Genomic DNA, 20,551 nt, shown 5'->3' with positions numbered 1-20,551 from the left:
GTTCCCATAATGACTCCCATCTGGGCAGAGAGATAGGAATAACATTTTAAATAATTTTCTGTATGTATGCATGTTTGTATGTTTTTGTTGAATGTTGTGTTTGTATGCTGCTGAAACACTGTAATTTCCCCTTGGGGATGAATAAAGTATTTCTATCTATCTATCTATCTATCTATCTATCTATCTTCCACGAGATGCAGTTGGCCATGTGGTAGTGCATTCCCCGATCCTGTTCTTTGCCGACGTAGTGGATGACGCAAACCCAAAGCATCTAGAAACGGAACATCAAAAAAGTTCTCAATACAGACGAAAGTTGATTTCATCTTAACAATGTAGAACAGATTCTATTGTACAACTTACCAACTTACATACAGTGAGGAGAAAATGTAGGCCTATTTGGTACCATGCTAAAGTTGCCTAAAAAGAGGAATATAAAATCATCATTTGACAATTGATCTTAATGTCTTAATTCAAAAAATGAATAAAAAAAAGTTAAAAGTACACCAATTTTCTTTGTGATTGAGGAATGTATCGTAAATAAATAAATGTTCTTCCTGAATGCTAGGGGGAAGGAAGTATTTGACCCCCTATGTAAGCCTATGGGAATTTAACACATAGGGTTAACATAGGGGCAGGCAGATTTTTATTTTTTAAGGCCAGCTATTTCATGGATCCAGGATATTATGCATCCTGATAAAGTTCCCTTGGCCGTTGGAATTAAAATAGCCCCACATTATCACATACCTTTCACCATAGCTAGAGATTGGCATGGTGCTTTTCCCAGTAGGCCTATTAGCCTGTTTAAAGCATTTTCCTTAAAATATTCATATAAAATAGAGTGTGCATACAATGGTTATGAAAACGGTGTGTCTAATTTGCCCCATAGTCAGGGGGCCAAAACTATTCTTAAAAATGGAAAAAGCGTATTTTTTCCCCAAAGTGCTTCCATTTTCTTCCATGTTACCTACTGTAATTTTGGGAAAATGTGCAATATAATCCAACTTGTGTGCAAGCATTATTTTGTAATTGATTTACTTTTTATTTAGTCTATTTTAATTAGTTTGTGCACCTTGTAATTTTATTTTGTGTAAGTGTAATTCTACTGTTTCACGTGTGTCCTATTGTCTTCATTGGTCTATTTGCTTTTTGTCTTTCATAAAGCAGTTAAAAAAAGAGGGAAAAAAGATATCAAAGCAAGAGTAGGCTATCGCTGAAACGGCTTGCCATAGTGACGTAAACGTCACCGCTCTAAAGGTGGGTGACGGTGGACATTCACAACACTGCCTTCATGTCAGCGCACTGTTCAGCGGCAGCCTACTTTACTTGCGCCCTCTGTGCTTGATTTTCGCGAAGTGGACTCAACAGCGGATCTGGGTAGGTTGCTGTAGGCAGCGTGCTTTATTAGCAGCAATGATTTTATTATGGGGTTATTATGCACTGAACTCGCCAAACAACTAGGTTGAGTAGTTTGTCTCTCATGCTAAAACCAGACGTCAACTTAACTCAGCTCAGTTCTAGGCTAGCGCTGTAGCCTATATTTTCAGTGGCAGTTGCAATGTTAATATATGTCCAAGCCAGGTAGATGTCTTTATTTGTGCAGCCTATCGATCAAAGTTCGTAATGTTTACCGAAGCGCCAGTTTGCCTGAAGGTTCACTGCCTGCTGCATCCAAACTTATTTGCCAAGTGACATCGTAGGTTTGGTCATTTCAAAGTTCAACAAACACTAGGTCAATAGCACCATTCCAGGTTTGCAGATCTTGTGGTAGCAAGTATATTATTATGTTAATTCATACATTTTCATTCAGCTGTGTTCGACTCCGCCCACATTCTGGAAGTAAGAATTCAATAGGCTAGCCTACATATTGGCAACTGAGTAGCCTACAGCCTAATTACAGTGCATGAAAATGAACATTCTCTTATCCAAAGTCTTATTATAACAGTGCATGGAAATGCACTGTTCTGTTATCCGAAGTCTTCTTCTTCTTCTTCTTCTTCTTCTTCTTCTTCTTCTTCTTCTTCTTCTTCTTCTTCTTCTTCTTCTTCTTCTTCTTCTTCTTCTCCTCCTCCTCCCATTATTTTTCTATACCAACATTTCTGCGTCTATTCAGCTTCAACCGTTTAACATAGAAACATAGACCTAACTTCGTTGCGTCTTGAAAAGGACATGTGCAGTATCCCAGGCCAGCAAGCAAACGTTCTGCTAACTTTAAGTAGCCTATGGTTCTCCTTTGGTTAATTTTTCAGTAACCTAATAACCTGGAGAGAATCTCCAGGTTATCAAGCAAAGGTTATCAAGCTTTATTTTCATAATCTTTGTCCAGTGAATCTGCATTTTTTGCCATAATAAAAAATAAATGTATATTTTGATGTTTTATGTTCATATGTGTTTGTAGTTGGTTAAAATGAAAATGACAATACTATAATATTGATTAGGTTGTGCTAAAAAACGATTTCAGATAATCAATAGCACATTCGTGAAACTTCTATAAAGCCATTAAAACACAGTAATGCAAATGTGAATGTGATTTAGGAAAGGAAGCAAATGTAGCCTACAGTAGTCAACAGTCTCTGCATTGCTACAATAATTTATTGTTCTTTATTTGCAATTCACAGGTGTGAATACTTGAATGGCAATGTTCTCAATCAGAGCATTGAAATATGGAAGAAATGTCACGTTTCTCTGGAAGCGAACAAACACTAAAAGCACAACTAGGAAACTCAATATCAGCGGCATCTATCCACCAATAGCCACTCCATTTACAGAGAGTGAAGAAGTGGACTATCAGAAACTGGATGAAAACATTGAGAAATATTCAAAGTTTCCATTCAAAGGTGATGTACATATCAAACATATTTGTTTTGTGTTTAAGGATGCCATATTAAATAGGTTATGTTCAAGTTCAATAATGTTTTGTCATGTCTATATGCAGTACATACAGTACAGTACATAAAAGACAATGTAGATAATCATTCAAACCAGTAAAACGTTGGTTTGAATGAATCGAAGCCTTGTGCTATTAATTGACATCTGTTCAAAAGGTTTACTAGCTTTGCCTTTGGGTGTTTTAGGAACCAAAAATAAAGCACTTTGCCTACTACAAAAGATAAACAATTTCAGCGAAGTAGTAGGCTAGTTGGTTCTTTTTTACAGAGTCATTGTTTTAATGTGTTGGCTGTTTGTATTGTAGATTTGCCGTCATTATTATATAATATATACTTATTATCTGAAGATGACTCTGTCACAGTCCAAGGATCCAGTCATCACAAACACTGCCCCAACAGTAATAATAGGGAGCAATGGAACCTACAGGAAGGTGTTCAGCATGCGCAAGACACACTGCAGCACAGGGAAATTGTTTCATGTACATACACACGAGCACACACACATAATCACACACATACACACAGGCCATTCCATGTCAAATCCGATGAGGTTGCTGCAGCACCGTCTCAGATTTTGTTCAAACCTTGTCCATCAAGAATGGGTCCAAAAACCCAGCAGCCCAAACTTTGTAGGGTGGAAGACAAACATGTTCTCAGACTGAATCATTAAAAGTTTGTATGGCATTTTCATAACATGTACATACATACTGTACACAATAAACTGACATTTTTTTTTGTAGGACAAGGCATTTGGCAACTACTGGTATCACTGATTCAATTACTTGTTGACATGTTAACCCCCTGGATTATCAGCTAAATTTAAAAACTAATTGCAAGTCATACAAAAAAAAATGTGCAATAATGCATGTGTGTGTATGCACGTGTGTGTATGTATCAGTTTGATATCAGAGGGGCTTGTGTTCAATGTTTTTGTCTTGTGGTATGTCTTAAGACCAAGGACAGTGTTGAAAATAAGTTTTCTCTCCTTAACATCTTATCCTTTGAATTATGTTGTTTGTCAATACAAAAATAAATGTAATGTAAAAAAAGATTATACGTAGATTTTAAATAAGAGTTGTAATCCTGATTTACATAATTATGTCACTATTGAATTGAATAAAATGTACTGCATCCACTGTTGTTCCTTTTTAGGCTTGGTGGTACAAGGTTCTAATGGAGAATACCCATACCTGACAATCAACGAACGTCTGGAAGTGGTCAAGAGGGTCAGAGACATTCTTCCCAAAAGCAAACTGCTAATAGCTGGATCTGGCTGCGAGTGTAAGACTGTATATCTATCTATCTCTATATCTTGCTCTCCCTACTCTCTGATACATTCATGTACTACTTCTACTACTGCTGCTGCTACTACTACTACTACTACTACTACTACTATGACTACTACTGCTGCTACTACCACTATTACTACTACTACTACTACTACACTACTTCTAGTTAGCAATGCAAAATAAACACATGGAGTAACATTTTACAACTAACCCAGGTTAACTGGTGACTTGGCAAAGTCTCGGAAGTAAAAATGTTTCTTTTCACATACACCATCTTGTGATGCTCCTGGACACATAATGAGTAGGGTTTGAACACCGAAACCCGGTAAATGTGTGGCGACCTTTTGATTGTTTCTGGAAGGAACTAGATCTCTGAACAATGTGAAGCGATGAGGGTTGAGTTAGTAGTATTGGCGAGAATTTAAAACTCACTTCGAGGCTAGCTTCATGCACTAACAAACCGAATTGTGGTTCCAGTACTTTGCATTGCTTACTGCAGAAACTTCTCAAGCGGCAGCGAAGGCAACGGTAGCTGTATAGATCAACAGACACTTCTGTTTGTCCCCACAAACTAACTTTCTCTTTCTTTTTCATCAACCACCTCTCAGCCACTAAAGCCACAGTGCAAATGACAGAAGGGATGGCCCATGCTGGAGCCGACGCTGTGCTGGTAGTGACGCCCTGTTTCTATCGTGGAAGGATGGACAGCAAAGCACTCATTCACCACTATACTAAGGTCAGAGCACATTACCTGTCAATTGAACCCTTTCACAGAGGCATCTTCTCCTTGCTACTGGAAACAGTGTGTATCATTTGTCCTGGAAGGAGGTGTGAGACCTATTTTGTTTAGTATAAGATACAGCATTTTTTTTCTGGTGATTATCCTGAAATAAACAAATTGCTCTTATTAAAATGACATGGTATGAGGGCTTTATGATGAATTGTGTATTTCTATTTAATTTCTCTACGATGGTTATAGGCCGGCAGGATGTTCCTTTTCATTGCTAACTACCTGACTAACCTGAATCTATTAGCAAATGTGAAATTGCTCTGCAGGTCCTGCTGCTGAACTTGTCGTTTTAGTTTTAGTTTTAGTTTTAGTTCTACACTAACAGCAAACATCTCCTCACAATCCGCTAGCGGCCTGTCCCCTTGTATACGCTATATAAAATGCAGTCCTTGTGGACAGCCAAGGCTAAAAAAAACTGCAACAAAAACCGCCTGGTCCAACCTAGAACATAGAAATATAATAAAGTTTTCAAGCCAATCACAGAGCATTGTGCACCCATGTTCTAAGATCATTGGCCACCCTCCTCAGTCACTGACATTCACTGCATGATAAGGCTACACTAAGGAAAGCCAACTCTATCTTGGAAGACTCTTGTTCTACATGGAGTTTTTGAATGGCTGTCCTCTGGCAGGCGTCTGCGCTGTCCTCTTGCTAGGACTAACAGGAAGGCGACCTTTACCTTTGAGGCTATTCACCTTTTGAACTCAAATATGCCCCCTGCCCCCTCCTCCCTCTCCTGGGACTTTGCATATGCATCCGCAACCGCTGGCAGAACCTCAGCAGATGAGATGGCTTGTAGGCCTAGATGACAGCCTGCTAGCAAATCGCACCCATCCGACCATCGCCGCCGACAGGCACTAGGAAGATGCGCCGATGTGCTGCATCAGAGCGAAGGGACACAGGGACACAGGAGGATGCCCCGGTGTTCGCCTGAAGCCAAAGCTCTCCTGCGTCAGACCAGCCGACAGCCCACCGACCAGACCAGCCGATGTCCCAGCTGACAGTCAACCGACTGAAACAGCCACCGAGTCCGTAGGCTCGAAACAGATGGGGAGTAGCCCAGGCAGTAGCAGAGAAGGAGCCCCGCGGCCTTAGTTTAGTAACACAAGTAGGCTACTAGTCTCTCTGGTCTCAACCAGTCACAGGTGCCTTATTGATCGCATACGGCAGAACAGCTGATCCACACAGCACAGGTGGAGCGCAGATGCAGAGCACAGACGCCACTTCCCAAGATGCAGAAAAAGTATGGAAATGCAAAATAAACAATTGAAATAAAAAAAGGCTATCCATAACTGAACAGCTAAACTAAACAAATATACAAGATTTATGAAAAAAAATAATGGCGAATAAAATAGTAAATATAAAAACCGAACAAAACAAGTCTAACGGAGCGGCTAGAGCAGCCAGTAGTAGTACAGTACTTTGTATTTTAAGCCGGGACCGAACTGGTAGTCAGTGGAGTTGATGAAGAATGGTGTGATGTGTGCAGATCGTTTGGTTTGGGTGAGAAGCCTGGCTGTAGAGTTTTGGATGTATTGCAGTCTGTGAAGGGATTTAGGGAATTACCTCTGTATGCCTTGCCTTTTCTAAAGAATGTCTAAATCATGAATACTGAAATTAAAAATAGAAATATAATAATAATAATAACTAGAAATGCAATTCCAAGGAATTACCAGTGCATGAAAATGCAAAAAAATGTAGATATGGCTACTAAGGTGTAGCTAGAGTAAACATGGTGGTTGCATAGTTTAAAGAGAGTTGATAGTGTTAAGGTAGACATTTTAAAGCTTAAACATTCCTGTTCTAACTTAACTAATAATTTCTAACAGGTATTCTAAAATGTTAACTATGTTAACAATGCTAACCAGGTTGATAAGTTAACTTAGCTGATGATTTCTAGCAGTAATGTTAAAAATGCTAATTATGCTAACATTGCTAACTATGTTAACAATGCTAACCACGTTGATTAGCTAACTTAGCTAATTATTTTAGCAGTTGTGCTAAAAATGCTAACTATGCTAACAATGCTAACCAGGTTGATTAGCTAACTTAGCTAATCATTTTTAACAGTTATGCTAAAAATGCTAACTATGCTAACAATGCTTACTATGCTAACCATGCTAACAATGCTAACTTGCTAGTGAGGACTTTTATTTTGAAACAGTAGTTGCTAGGGTATCCATGGTGCTCACTATCAGGAATAAAGAAGTTACTGTAGTATAATCATGTTGGTTGCTATGGAAACTGTCAAAAACGCTTAATTTTAATGGTTGCTATGTTGGTTGCTAGGTACATGGAGGTTTCATTTAGTTGACTGGAGGCATAGTTGATGATAACTGACAGTTGGAATGGTTGAACAGTTAAATAGTTGAGTAGTTTCAGTGGTTAAATGATTTAATAGTGTATTATTGCAGTGAGAACTTTTATTTTGAAACAGTTGTGGACAGAGGAAACAGTTAACAGGATATGTAGTCTTCACAGAGAGATTGTATGCTTAAAGCCTGAGAGAGAGAGAGCTGCTGCAGGTGGGGCTGGCCACCTGGCATAAGATTCTAATTGCTCAACGACCCGATTGTGATGTCATAGAGGCCAATGTTAAGTCTATGGGGAAATTTTGAATAGTTTTTAATTTATAGTTTAAAAAGTATAAAAGTTACAAAGTTGAAAAGTCATAGCAACCCGATCCATTAGAATACCTACGTTACAAAGTTTGAATGAAGTTGCTAAGTTAAACGGTTGAAGAGAAATTGCGGTTAGAAAAAGTGGTAAGCGGAAATATAATAACTAGAAATGCAATTCCAAGGAATTACCAGTGCATGAAATGCAAAAATAGATAGATAATGTAGATATGGTTACTAAGGTGTAGCTAGGGTAAATATGGTGGTTGCATAGTTTACAGAGAGTTGATAGTGTGAAGGTAGACAGTTTAAAGCTGAAACATTCCAGTTCTAACTTAACTAATGATTTCTATTCATGTTAAAATGTTAACTATGGTAACAATGATAACCATGTTGATTGGTTAACTTAGCTACTGATTTCATGCAGTAATGGTAAAAAAATTAACTATGCTAACTATGCTCACAGTGTTAACCAGGTTGATTAGCTAACTTGGCTAATGATTTCTAGCAGTTATGTTAAAAATGCTAACTATGCTAGCAATGCTAACTATGGTAACAATGCTAACTTAAACTAACAATGCTAACCAGGTTGATGAGCTAACTTAACTGATGATTTCTAGCAATAATGCTAAAAATGCTCACTATGCTAACAATGCTAAAATTGCTAACAATGCTAACCAGGTTGATTAGCTAACTTAGTTAGATGTTTTTTTGCAGTTATGCTAAAAATGCTAACAATGTTAACTATGCTAACCATGCTAACTTGCTAGTGAGGACTTTTATTTTGAAACATTTGTTGCTAGGGTATCCATGGTGGCCACTATCAGGAAACAAGAAGTTACTGCAGTATAATCATGTTGGTTGCTATGGAAACGGTCATAAACACTTCATTTTAATGGTTGCTATGTTGGTTGCTAGGTACATGGAGGTTACGTGTAGTTGACTGGAGGCATAGTTGATAACTGACAGTTGGAATGGTTGAACCGTTAAATAGTTGAGTAGTTACAATGGTTAAATGATTTAATAGTGTATTATAGCAGTGAGGACCTTTATTTTGAAACAGTTGTGGACAGAGGAAGTAGTGAAACAGGATCTGTAGTCTTAATGAGATTGTATGCTTAAAGCCTGAGACAGAAGGTGCCTCTCATATAGCGTTTACGCGTCCTCTCTCGCTCCTCACTGATCTACATAAAGAATGATGGAGCGGCAACAATGGGATAGTCTAGCCCTTCTTCTATCGTTCTTTATGTAGATCATTGAGGAGCGAGGAGCGAGGAGCGAGGGAGGACATATAAACGCTGCTTGAGAGGGACCCACAGTAAATACTTTAAAAGTTGTATGTAGATAGTCTAATTAATGTTGATACACAGAATGTTTAATGGATGTTGATAGGCAGATTGTTTAATAGATATTGATTGACAGTTTAATGGTGGATGAGTGAATGGTCTGAAGAAGATGAATGGATAGAAGGTTGGATGGAATGTGCCTTATATTCTTGTTAAGAGAGACACTGATACAGCTCTCTGAGAGTAGTTGATACAGGTGTAATCAATTTAACTTTCTAGTCTTAAGAGAGCCAGAGTGTACTCTTAAAGCCTGAGACAGAGTAAATAATTTAAAAGTTGAATGTAGATAGTCTAATTAATGTTGATAGACAGAGAGTTTAATGGATGTTGATAGACAGATTGTTTAATAGATGTTGATAGACAGTTTAATGGGTGGATGAGTGAATGGTCTGAAGAAGATGAATGGATAGAATGTTGGATGGAATGTGCCTTATATCGAAGGCTTTGCACTACACCTTTGCCAGCACCACCACCCAGCAAGCTTCATCAACTCCAGCCATGCCGGTAAATACAGTGCCTGAAAGCCTACACACCCCTGTTCAAATGCCAGTAGCTTTGTTCATTGTTAAATCCTGTTGTTCTTAAATGTGTTATTGTATTTTGGAAAGGATCGAGGAGCGAGGGAGGACATATAAACGCTGCTTGAGAGGGACCCACAGTAAATACTTTAAAAGTTGTATGTAGATAGTCTAATTAATGTTGATAGACAGAATGTTTAATGGATGTTGATAGACAGATTGTTTAATAGATGTTGATAGACAGTTTAATGGGTGGATGAGTGAATGGTCTGAAGAAGATGAATGGATAGAATGTTGGATGGAATGTGCCTTATATTCTTGTAGAATGGAGAGACACAGCTCTCTACTGAGAGTAGTGGATACAGATACAGGTGTAATCAATTTAACTGGCTAGTCTTAAGAGAGCCAGCCTGAGACGGAGTAGATTGTTTAAAAGTTGAATGTAGAGCGTCTAATTGATGTTGATAGGCAGACTGTTTAGAATGGGTGGATGAGTGAATGGTTTGAAGAAGATGAATGGATATAAAGTTGGATGGAATTAGGAGGACTTATTTTGATACTGTTGTGCGCAGAGGATAAACGCTTGATTTTAATGGTTGCTATGTTGGTTGCTAGGTACATGGAGGTCTCATGTAGTTGACTGGAGGCATAGTTGATGATAACTGACAGTTGGAATGGTTGAACAGTTAAATAGTTGAGTAGTTTCAATGGTTAAATGATTTAATAGTGTATTATTGCAGTGAGAACTTTTATTTTGAAACAGTTGTGGAAAGAGGAAACAGTTAACAGGATATGTAGTCTTCACAGAGAGATTGTATGCTTAAAGCCTGAGAGAGAGAGAGAGAGCTGCTGCAGGTGGGGCTGGCCACCTGGCATAAGATTCTAATTGCTTAACGATCCAACTGTGATGTCATAGAGGCCAATGTTAAGTCTATGGGGAAATTTTTAATAGTTTTTAATTTTTAGTTTAAAAAGTATAAAAGTTACAAAGTTGAAAAATACATAGCAGCATGCCCCTATTGAAGACCTACGTTGCAACGTTTGAATGAAGTTTCTAGGTTAAACGGTTCAAGCTGAATAGAAAAAATGAATTTGATCAGCGGAATAATAATAACTAGAGAATGTAATTCCAGGGAAATTACGAGTGCATGAAAATGCAAAAATGTATAGATGCAGTAGATAATGTAGAGATAGTTACTAAGGTGTAGCTAGGGTAAACATGGTGGTTGCATAGTTTAAAGAAAGCTGATAGTGTGAAGGTAGACAGTTTAAAGCTTAAACATTACAGTTCTAACTGAACTAATGATTTCTAGCAGTTATGTTAAAAATGCTAACAATGCTAACCAGGCTGATTAGCTAACTTAGCTAATCATTTCTAACAGTTATGCTAAAAATGTTAACTATGCTAACAATGCTAACCAGGTTGATTAGCTAACTTAGCTAACCATTTCTAGCAGTTATGCTAAAATGCTAACTATGCTAACAATGCTAACTAGCTAACTTGCTAGTGAGGACTTTTATTTTGAAATATTTGTTGATAGGGTATCTATGGTGGCCACTATCAGGAATAAAGAAGTTACTGTAGTAAAATCATGTTGGTTGCTATGGAAACGGTCATAAACGCTTAATTTTAATGGTTGCTATGTTGGTTTCTAGGTACATGGAGGTTTCATGTAGTTGACTGGAGGCATAGTTGATGATAACTGACAGTTGGAATGGTTGAACAGTTAAATAGTTGAGTAGTTTCAATGGTTAAATGATTTAATAGTGTATTATTGCAGTGAGGACTTTTATTTTGAAACAGTTGTGGACAGAGGAAACAGTTTAACAGGATATGTGTAGTCTTCAGAGAGATTGTATGCTTAAAGCCTGAGAAAATGACAGTTGGTGCCCAGGTGGCCGGCCACCTGGCGTAAGATTCTAATTGCTGCCGTGATGTCATAAAGAGCAATGTTAAGTCTATGGGGGAAATTGTAATAGTTTTTAACTAATAGTTTAAAAAGTATAAAAGTTACAAAGTTGATATATACATTGCCCACATCGCGTAAGTAAGATCTACGTAACACAGTTTGAATGAAGTTTCTACGTTAAACGGTTCAAGCTGAATTGCGTGCGTTAGAAGAAGAATAATAAGAAGAAGATGAAGAAGTTGAAGACTAGGAAGAACAGTACAGTGCATTTTCATGCACTGTAATAACTAGAAAATGTAATTCCATGGAAGGAATTACCATTGCATGTAATTGTAAAAAGGTTGCTGTGTAAAACATTGTATTAGTTAAAAAGAGAACATAGGCTAGAATAGATGAATAACAATAATTAGGCTACAGTTCACTGAAATTACTTGGAAACCCACATTTAAAAAGTGATTCATGAAAATGCATTAAAATTGTGGATAGTATTTTGGAAAACAACTCTTCATTTTTAAAAATAATAGACTGAAATAAAGTTGCCAAATTCAAACGAGTTGCAAGCGCTGACACTTTGTTTAGTAGGCCTAGGCTACAGGAACTGTTCACCTACAGTGAAACGAATGATGCTATGCAGCAACAGGTAGGCTGAGGAAATTATACGAGCAAATATAACGTTAGCTAGCTTGCTAACAACAAACATGATGGCAATGATGAGAATGATAACAATGTAGCTTGTACTGTACAAACGACTGTGAGAAGGCTTAAACCTAAATGGTAGCCTTACTGGCATGTCTATCAGGTTGGACGCTGAGTTAAGACTGGCGTGGAAGCTAACGTTACATTTGATTGTTGTTAGCTAAATATAGTGCTTACGTTAGGGTTTGACTGTCTAACTATGGTCCCAACGTCACCTAGAGCTAACCGGTTACTGTAACGAAGCAAGATAGGAGTGGGCTACTGCAGGAGAGAAGACGAAGACGATAACGTTCCGTGGCATGGTATCAACGTTAAGCAGCTTGCACACTGCCCAAACAAGTGCCAACAAACACCAACATTCTAAAGTCTGCAACTGTTGGCAAAAGTCTTTAGAATGTTCAAATGCTCAGGTGTGCATTCTACACTGCCCAAACATCAACTGACATAACTGTCAAGGTCAAAGGTGGCTGCTATCTAGACTACTAATTACTTTCCTAGGCTACTTATAGTTTTATAATGGATACGCCTACTTTGATTAATGTAATGAAAGTGGTGTTGGTCTGGCTGGCTTATAGAGCTACTAGGCGTATACAGGATCGCCAACAAACACGAAGATTCAGGAGGAGAATGTGGTGTAAACCATGGCTTTTACGACATCAAAACCAGGGGGCTTACCCAAACTTGTGCAGGGAGCTGAGGTCCGAAGACACTCCAGCCTTTGCGAACTTTTCACGCTTTGCGCCCCAGGCTTTTGAGCAATTACGTATAATGGTAACACCCCTGATAAATAGGAAAAATACGAATTTCAGAGACTGCATCTCTCCTGGTGAGCGTCTGATGGTCACCTTGCGATTTTTGGCAACAGGTAAGGTCCAATTCCAATTCATTCATAGTTTGCTTAAAAGAGTAAGCATGGCTGTATAAAGTGTGTATAACCTTTTTGTTTAACAGGTGAAACATTCCAAAGTCTGTCATACCAGTTTCGGATTGGTTGCTCAACCATCCGAGCAATCATCCCTGAGACTTGTGCTGCCATATATCAAGTCCTCTCTGAGAAATATCTTAAGGTAAGCACCACACTTCTCCATGCGCTCCTCACACTCACAACACTTCACACACACACACACACACACACACACACACACACACACACGACAAATACACTTCCATGTATCCTTGTATCCTAGACAGTATTAACCATAGCAAATTACGAAGATGACAAAGCATGATTACATTTGAATTTGTATTTAATAAATAGAATAAATAATAATACAAATATTTTTCTGTTCTGTTATACAAACATTTCCTTGTTTTTACCATTTAATATGATACATTACATTATCATATTATAATATCTCACATATAGTTGAATATGCACAATAAATAGAATAAATAATATTTTTCCTTGTTTTTAGTTGTATATAGCCTACTTAATGTTGTATATGTATGTTGTATAATAGGCCTATGTTGTATTATGATTGATATATATATGTAGTGTGTGTGTGTGTGTGTGTGTGGGGGGGGGGGGGGGGTGTAATAATTATATTTTGTATTGTATTATTACTTTTTAATTATATAGGCAGCATCTAACAACATCTAAAGCAACTGAATCAATTATATCCAAAGGAGTCATTGTGAGAATTTGGTCTGTTGTAGATAAATTGATTAATTTGGCATTGAACGAAACGAAAGTAATGTGGGTCTGCAGACTCAATCTGTCGGAACTCATTCTCTAAATATTGACAGTATGTTGTGATATGGTCACGTGGTCTCACAGCCGCGCTCTCACTGAGAGAGCGCAGTGTGGCATTTACCGCTTCCAGCATCTGCATGTCCTTTTCTTGGGCAGGATCTTGGGCTGACCTCTTTCTCGGCTTAGGTCGAGGAGTAGTTGAGTTTGAGGGTGGAGGGTTTAGATGGTTTGAAGGGTCTTCCTCTTCAATGTCTTCTGTTGTGTCTGTTGTTGGGTCATTGAAGCTGTTACCCTCATCAGCAGTTTCATCAGCATTGTCTTCTGGAAGATCAGATGAACTCTCCTGTTGAAATAATAACATTAGCAATTTAATATTTCTTATTTCAGTGCCCCAATACAACAACAGAGTGGCTGAAGGTTGCCGAAGGATTTCAGAAGAGCTGGCAGTTTCCCCACTGTCTGGGCGCTCTGGATGGGAAACATGTTGCCATCAGGCCTCCACCAAACAGTGGTTCACTGTATTATAACTACAAACATTTTAATTCGATTGTTCTTATGGCCCTTGTAGACAGTGACTACAAATTTCTGTACGTCGACATAGGATGCAATGGTAGAGTATCAGATGGAGGTGTATTCAGGGGCTGCACACTTGAAGAGTCAATCCAAGAACACACTGCCAACATCCCCCCACCTTCTCCTCTACCAGGCTCAGACAAAATTATACCATACTACCTAGTAGCGGATGAAGCATTCCCACTGAAGGCATACATCATGAAGCCATACGCGAGAAGAGGCCTCACCGAGGAACAACAGCTATTTAACTATAGACTGTCCAGAGCTCGAAGGGTAGTAGAGAATGCCTTTGGCATACTAGCCAACCGGTGGCGGGTGTTTTTCACCACGATCAACCAAAAGCCAGAGGTAGTCGAAAGCATTGTGCTGGCATGCTGTGCAATGCACAACTTCCTTCGAGAGGAACACAGCAATGTCTATGAAGTCCCTGAGACACCTGATAGCTGGAGTCAGGATCCTGTATTACAACAAGCTAGTCTGCCAGGCAGTACAAATCCCACTCAGCAGGCTAAAAAGGTTAGGGATATTCTAACAGAATATCTTCATTCCAACTAACCTCAATGATTCCACATGGAACTAGCCTAGTAAGCATGATTAATTAAATAATTTGTTACCAAAATAAAATTCTTACATTTGGCGATATATTTGATTGCGATGGTCTTTTTTTCATATGGGCTTCTAGAAATTTCATCCTTTGCAGCATCCAGGTCTGTCTCGGTGTGATGGATCCATCGCTGCCTGATGGCTTCTCTTTCAAATAGCGCCTGTACTGTGTCCTCAGGGTTTCCATCTTTGCTTTGACTGCTGCTTCTGCATAACAAGTAGATTTACATAAACATTATGAACGATATAGGCCTACTTCAGTCTACTTTAACATATCACAGACCACCTACCCCGTGCACTACCTGATGAGGTTCAAGCTTACGTGAAGACTTACTGTATACTGCTGGCTCATGCACATGTTCATTGGCATAAATCTCTCTCTCTCTCTCTCTCTCTCTCTCTCTCTCATATCAATTTACATAATCTCTACATAATTTGCTGGTAGGTTTACAAACTTCAGCATTGACTAATTTAAAAATGCACCAAGATGGGCAGAAACAAAGTGTAGGCTAGCCTAAACCTACAGGGATAATAACAATAAACAAAACCTCTCTGGTCTTCATTTGTGAATCATATTAGTGTATCTGGTTAAACTAAAACACACAGGGTTTTTTTCGTAAGGAAGCTAGATACATTTTGGGCAACTTGGTTAGCTTGCCTGACAGCTGGAGTCCTCAAGGGGGGGGGGGGGGAATCAGATTAGATAACAATACTGCTTTGATTTTCATAGCTTGGTGGTGGTATACTTCGTGGTTTGTTGGCAGTGAACAAATGTAAGGCTTGTCTGTAATTTTACCAACGAAGCTAAGCTAGCTATAGACGTAACAGGTCACTTACCAGTTATATTCAGGCTCTCGGCGATCTGTCTCATTGCTCTTGCTTTCGTGTCTCTGTTCGAATATAGTTGGCTCTTCACGTCGTATAGCATAGGCCTTTCCTCCCACAGCTCGATGAGTCGATCTTCATTTTCAACCGTCCAAAAACCAGCCATTTCAATCGCTATTACAGTATGTACGAGTCAGGAGATGAGTGAAAGGCTAAAAGTAACATTAAAGTATCCGCTCGCGGATGTTAGGCACGCGAGCTGAGCCTAGTTGTCATGCCAACAAGGGGTCAGATTGTTGAAGTTTGTTGGAAAAGTGTCTACACTGCACGAACATTCTAAAACTTTACCGGACCGGACTCGACATGTCGAACTCATTCGGACTCTGTCAGACAGTGACAAACAAACGCGGACTGACCGTCCACACTGACCAAACTGTTCGTGTTCGTTTGTGTTTGTTTGTGTTTGTTGGCGTTTGTTCGAGCAGTGTGCAAGCACCTTTAGATTGCTTCTTCTAGTCACTAGTGTTTACAGCCAGAGAGGGTTAAGGCGGAGCAGATGGCTAATGAAGAGGATTCTTTGACAGCTGTAGCTTAATGAGCACTACGTAACAGTCCATTTCTGCCGCCAAAGCGTCTCAACGTTAAGTCTATGGGATTTTGAAACTCTTTTATCGTAAATATCTCAAAAAGTGTAAAGTTCACAAATGTGAAAAATCATAGAACAAATCTCCGTTTCTAGACCTTTGTAGGAGTGCTTGAATGACGTCAAACGGTTCAGTGGTTCTAGAGCCTTTGATCGTTGATTTTGGTCGGAAGAAGAATAAAAACTATAAGAAGAACAGGGATAACAGTACATTGCATTTACATGCAATGTAACTAGAGATGTAATTCCAAGGAAATTACGAGTGCATGAAAATGCAAAAATGATGACTTTTATTTTGAAACAGTTGTGGGCAGAGGAAACAGTTGAACAGGATATGTTGTCTTAAGAGAGTCAGAAAGCCTGAGACAGAGAGTTGCTGCCAGGTGGCTTTGAACACCTGGCTTAAGATTCTAATTGCTTAACGACTTCATTGTGATGTCATAATCCAATGTTAAGTCTATGGGAGAAAAAATGTTTTAAAAAATTCATATAAATTAAACGATAAAGTTTTCAAAGTTGAAAATTACATAGCTGAAGTCACCTAAGTAAGACCTACGCAGCGCAGTTTGAATGAAGTTTCTACGTCGAACGGTTGAAGCTGAATTGAACGCACAAAAAGTGACTGAAGACTATAATATCGGTAACTAGAGATGTAATTCCAAGGAAATTACGAGTGCATGAAAAAGCAAAAATGGTGAGGACTTTTATTTTGAAACAGTTGTGGGTAGAGGAAACAGTTGAACAGGATATGTACTCTTAAGAGAGCCAGAAAGCCTGAGACAGAGAGTTGCTGCCAGGTGGCTTTGAACACCTGGCTTAAGATTCTAATTGCTTAACGACTTCATTGTGATGTCATAATCCAATGTTAAGTCTATGGGAGAAAAAATGTTTTTAAAAATTCATATAAAATAAACGATAACGTTTTCAAAGATGAAATTTACATAGCTGAAGTCACCTAAGTAAGACCTACGCAGCGCAGTTTGAATGAAGTCTCTACGTCGAACGGTTGAAGCTGAATTGAACGCACAAAAAGCGTTAGAAGAATATCGCCGAAAATAATAAGAAGATGTCGGATAACAGTAGAGTGCATTTGCATGCACTCTAATAAGAATAAACAGCATAACAGTAGAGTGCATTTTCATGCACTCTAACTAGAAAAGCATTTCCTGAAGGAAATACCAGTGCATGGAAAGTTATTGCTAGGATTATGCTAGGGTACTTAAAGTGATTACTAAGATGTTGCTAGGCTAAATAAAGTGGTTACTATTCATTAAAAAGTGGTTACTAGGTTGGTTGCTAGGGAAATCAAGTTGGTTGCTAGGTAAATCACGTGGGTTGCTATGGTGGTTGCCAGGGTGTAATTATGGAAGTGGTTGCTAGGTTGTTACTAAGTAATTTTAGTGGTTGCTTTGCTATAAAAAGTGTTATTTTAATAATAGTTTTGAAAAGTTATTGAAATTGGGAGAAATAGAGAGAGTGATAGAGAAAGTGAAAGGAAGTGAAGAAAAAGAAGTGAAAGAAAGTGGGGATGACAAGTGAGCTATCCAGTTCAATGGAGAGACACACAGATAAAAGTTCCATTGAAGTTGCTGAAGTCAGTGAGAGAACACTGGCAAAGTTGATTCCATTCTATTTCTTTAAAAGCTAATTATGATGTCACAAAGCCAATGTTAAGTCTATGGCAAAATTAAGTTTAGTTTTTATATAATATCTCAAAAAGTAAAAGTCGTAGAAATATGAAAAGTAATAGGCCAAAAATTTGATGCAAGAGCTACGTGACAAAGTTTGAACCAAGTTTCTATGATAAGTGGTTCAAGTCAAATTAGGGCCTGGAAGAATAATAATAATAATAATAATAATAACTAGAAAAGCATTTCCTGAAGGAAATACCAGTGCATGGAAAGTCATTGCAAGGGTTATGCTAGGGTACTTAAAGTGATTACTAAGGTGTTGCTAGGCTAAATAAAGTGGTTACGATTCTATAAAAAGTGGTTACTAGGTTGGTTGCTAGGGAAATCACGTTGGTTGCTAGGGAAATCAAATTGGTTGCTAAGGTGGTTGCCAGGGTGTCATTATGGAAGTGGTTGCTAGGTTGTTACTAAGTAATTATAGTGGTTGCTTTGCTATAAAAAGTGTTATTTTAAATATAGTTTTGAAAAGTTATCAAAATTGGAAGAAATAGAGAGAGTGATAGAGAAAGTGAGAGGAAGTGAAGAAAAAGAAGCGAAAGAAAGTGGGGATGACAAGTGAGCTATCCAGTTCAATGGAGAGACACACAGAGAAGAAGTTCCATTGAAGTTGCTGAAGTCAGTGAGAGAACACTGGCAAAGTTGATTCCATTCTATTTCTTTAAAAGCTAATTATGATGTCACAAAGCCAATGTTAAGTCTATGGCAAAATTAAGTTTAGTTTTTATTTAATATTTCAAAAAGTAAAAGTCATAGAAATATGAAAAGTAATAGACTGAAAATTTGATGCAAGAGCTACGTGTCAAAGTTTGAACCAAGTTCCTACGATAAGAGGTTCAAGTCAAATTAGGGCCTGGAAGAATAATAATAATAAAAATAATAAAAAGAAAAAGCCTAGGAATAACAATACAGTGCATTTCCATGCACTGTAAAAAGAAAAAGCCTAGGAATAACAATACAGTGCATTTCCATGCACTGTAACTAGAAAAGCATTTCCTGAAGGAAATACCAGTGCATGGAAAGTCATTGCAAGGATTATGCTAGGGTACTTAAAGTGATTACTAAGGTGTTGCAAGGCTAAATAATGTCAATGTCAATGTCAATTTATTTATATAGCACATTTAAAAAACAACCACAGTTGACCAAAGTGCTGTAAAATAAAATAAAATAAAAATAACATAAAAATAAAGTAAAATAATTATAAAATAACTTCAAAGAAACATAGTAAAGATTAGTAAGTAAAACAATAATAATAATAATAATAATGAAACCAAAATAGCAATGCAAAATGGTGGTAGAGTAGATACATTGAGAATAATATGTAAGTAAATATTAATAGTAAAATAAAGTATAGAAAAAAAAAACCATAAAAACAAAGCAATAAAGATAGATAAACAGGGTAAAGAAGTTAAGCATCTAAAATCTAGGGTGAGGTGGTGAGGGGGGGGGGGTCTTAAACTGAGTTAAAAGCTAAGGAGTAGAGATGGGCTTTGAGATGGGATTTGAAAGTGTTTAGAGAGGGTGCTAGTCTAATGTGGTGGGGGAGATTGTTCCAGTATATTAAAGTGGTTAATATTCAATAAAAAGTGGTTACTAGGATGGTTGCTAGGGAAATCACGTTGGTTGCTAGGGAAATCAAGTCGGTTGCTAAGGCGGTTGCCAGGGTGTAATTATGGAAGTGGTTGCTAGGTTGTTACTAAGTAATTATAGTGGTTGCTTTGCTCTAAAAAGTTGTTATTTTAAATAGTTTTTATAAAGTTATTGAAATTGGGAGAAATAGAGAGAGTGATAGAGAAAGTGAGAGGAAGTGAAGAAAAAGAAGTGAAAGAAAGTGGGGATGACAAGTGAGCTATCCAGTTCAATGGAGAGACACACAGAGAAGAAGTTCCATTGAAGTTGCTGAAGTCAGTGAGAGAACACTGGCAAAGTTGATTCCATTCTATTTCTTTAAAAGCTAATTATGATGTCACAAAGCCATGTTAAGTCTATGGCAAAATTAAGTTTAGTTTTTATCTAATATCTCAAAAAGTAAAAGTTGTAGAAATATGAAAAATAATAGAATGAAAATTTGATGCAAGAGCTACGTATCAAAGCTTGAACGAAGTTCCTACGATAAGCGGTTCAAGTCAAATTAGGGCCTGGAAGAATAATAATAATAATAAAAAGAAAAAACTTTGGAATAACAATACAGTGCATTTCCATGCACTGTAACTAGAAATGCAATTCCAAGGAATTACCAGTGCATGAAAATGCAAAAATAGATAGATAAGGTAGATATGGTTACTGAGGTGTAGCTAGGGTAAACATGGTGGTTGCATAGTTTACAGAGAGTTGATAGTGTGAAGGTAGACAGTTTAAAGATGAAACATTCCAGTTCTAACTTAACTAATGATTTCCATTCATGTTAAAATGTTGATTAGCTAACTTAGCTAATGATTTCTAGCAGTTAAGCTAAAAATGCTAATTATGCTAGC

The 20,551-nt window shown here is 37.8% G+C and overlaps 1 protein-coding gene across 1 annotated transcript in view; it reads left to right on the top strand.

The window, feature by feature from the left end:
- The first annotated feature begins 1,241 nt into the window (after positions 1 to 1,241).
- The window catches only part of hoga1 (4-hydroxy-2-oxoglutarate aldolase 1), a 30,259-nt gene continuing 10,949 nt past the window's right edge, over positions 1,242 to 20,551 (top strand). The window contains exons 1-4 of the mRNA XM_062555643.1: positions 1,242 to 1,374; positions 2,616 to 2,834; positions 4,038 to 4,166; positions 4,783 to 4,910. Of these exons, the coding sequence (XP_062411627.1) occupies positions 2,630 to 2,834; positions 4,038 to 4,166; positions 4,783 to 4,910 (462 nt within the window). The 5' untranslated portion in view covers positions 1,242 to 1,374; positions 2,616 to 2,629. The remainder of the gene's footprint in view (positions 1,375 to 2,615; positions 2,835 to 4,037; positions 4,167 to 4,782; positions 4,911 to 20,551) is intronic.

Source organism: Sardina pilchardus, chromosome 15 (genome assembly GCF_963854185.1).
Source record: "Sardina pilchardus chromosome 15, fSarPil1.1, whole genome shotgun sequence".
In the NCBI taxonomy this organism is placed as follows: domain Eukaryota; kingdom Metazoa; phylum Chordata; class Actinopteri; order Clupeiformes; family Clupeidae; genus Sardina; species Sardina pilchardus.
This window is presented reverse-complemented; position numbering and strand designations above follow the sequence as displayed.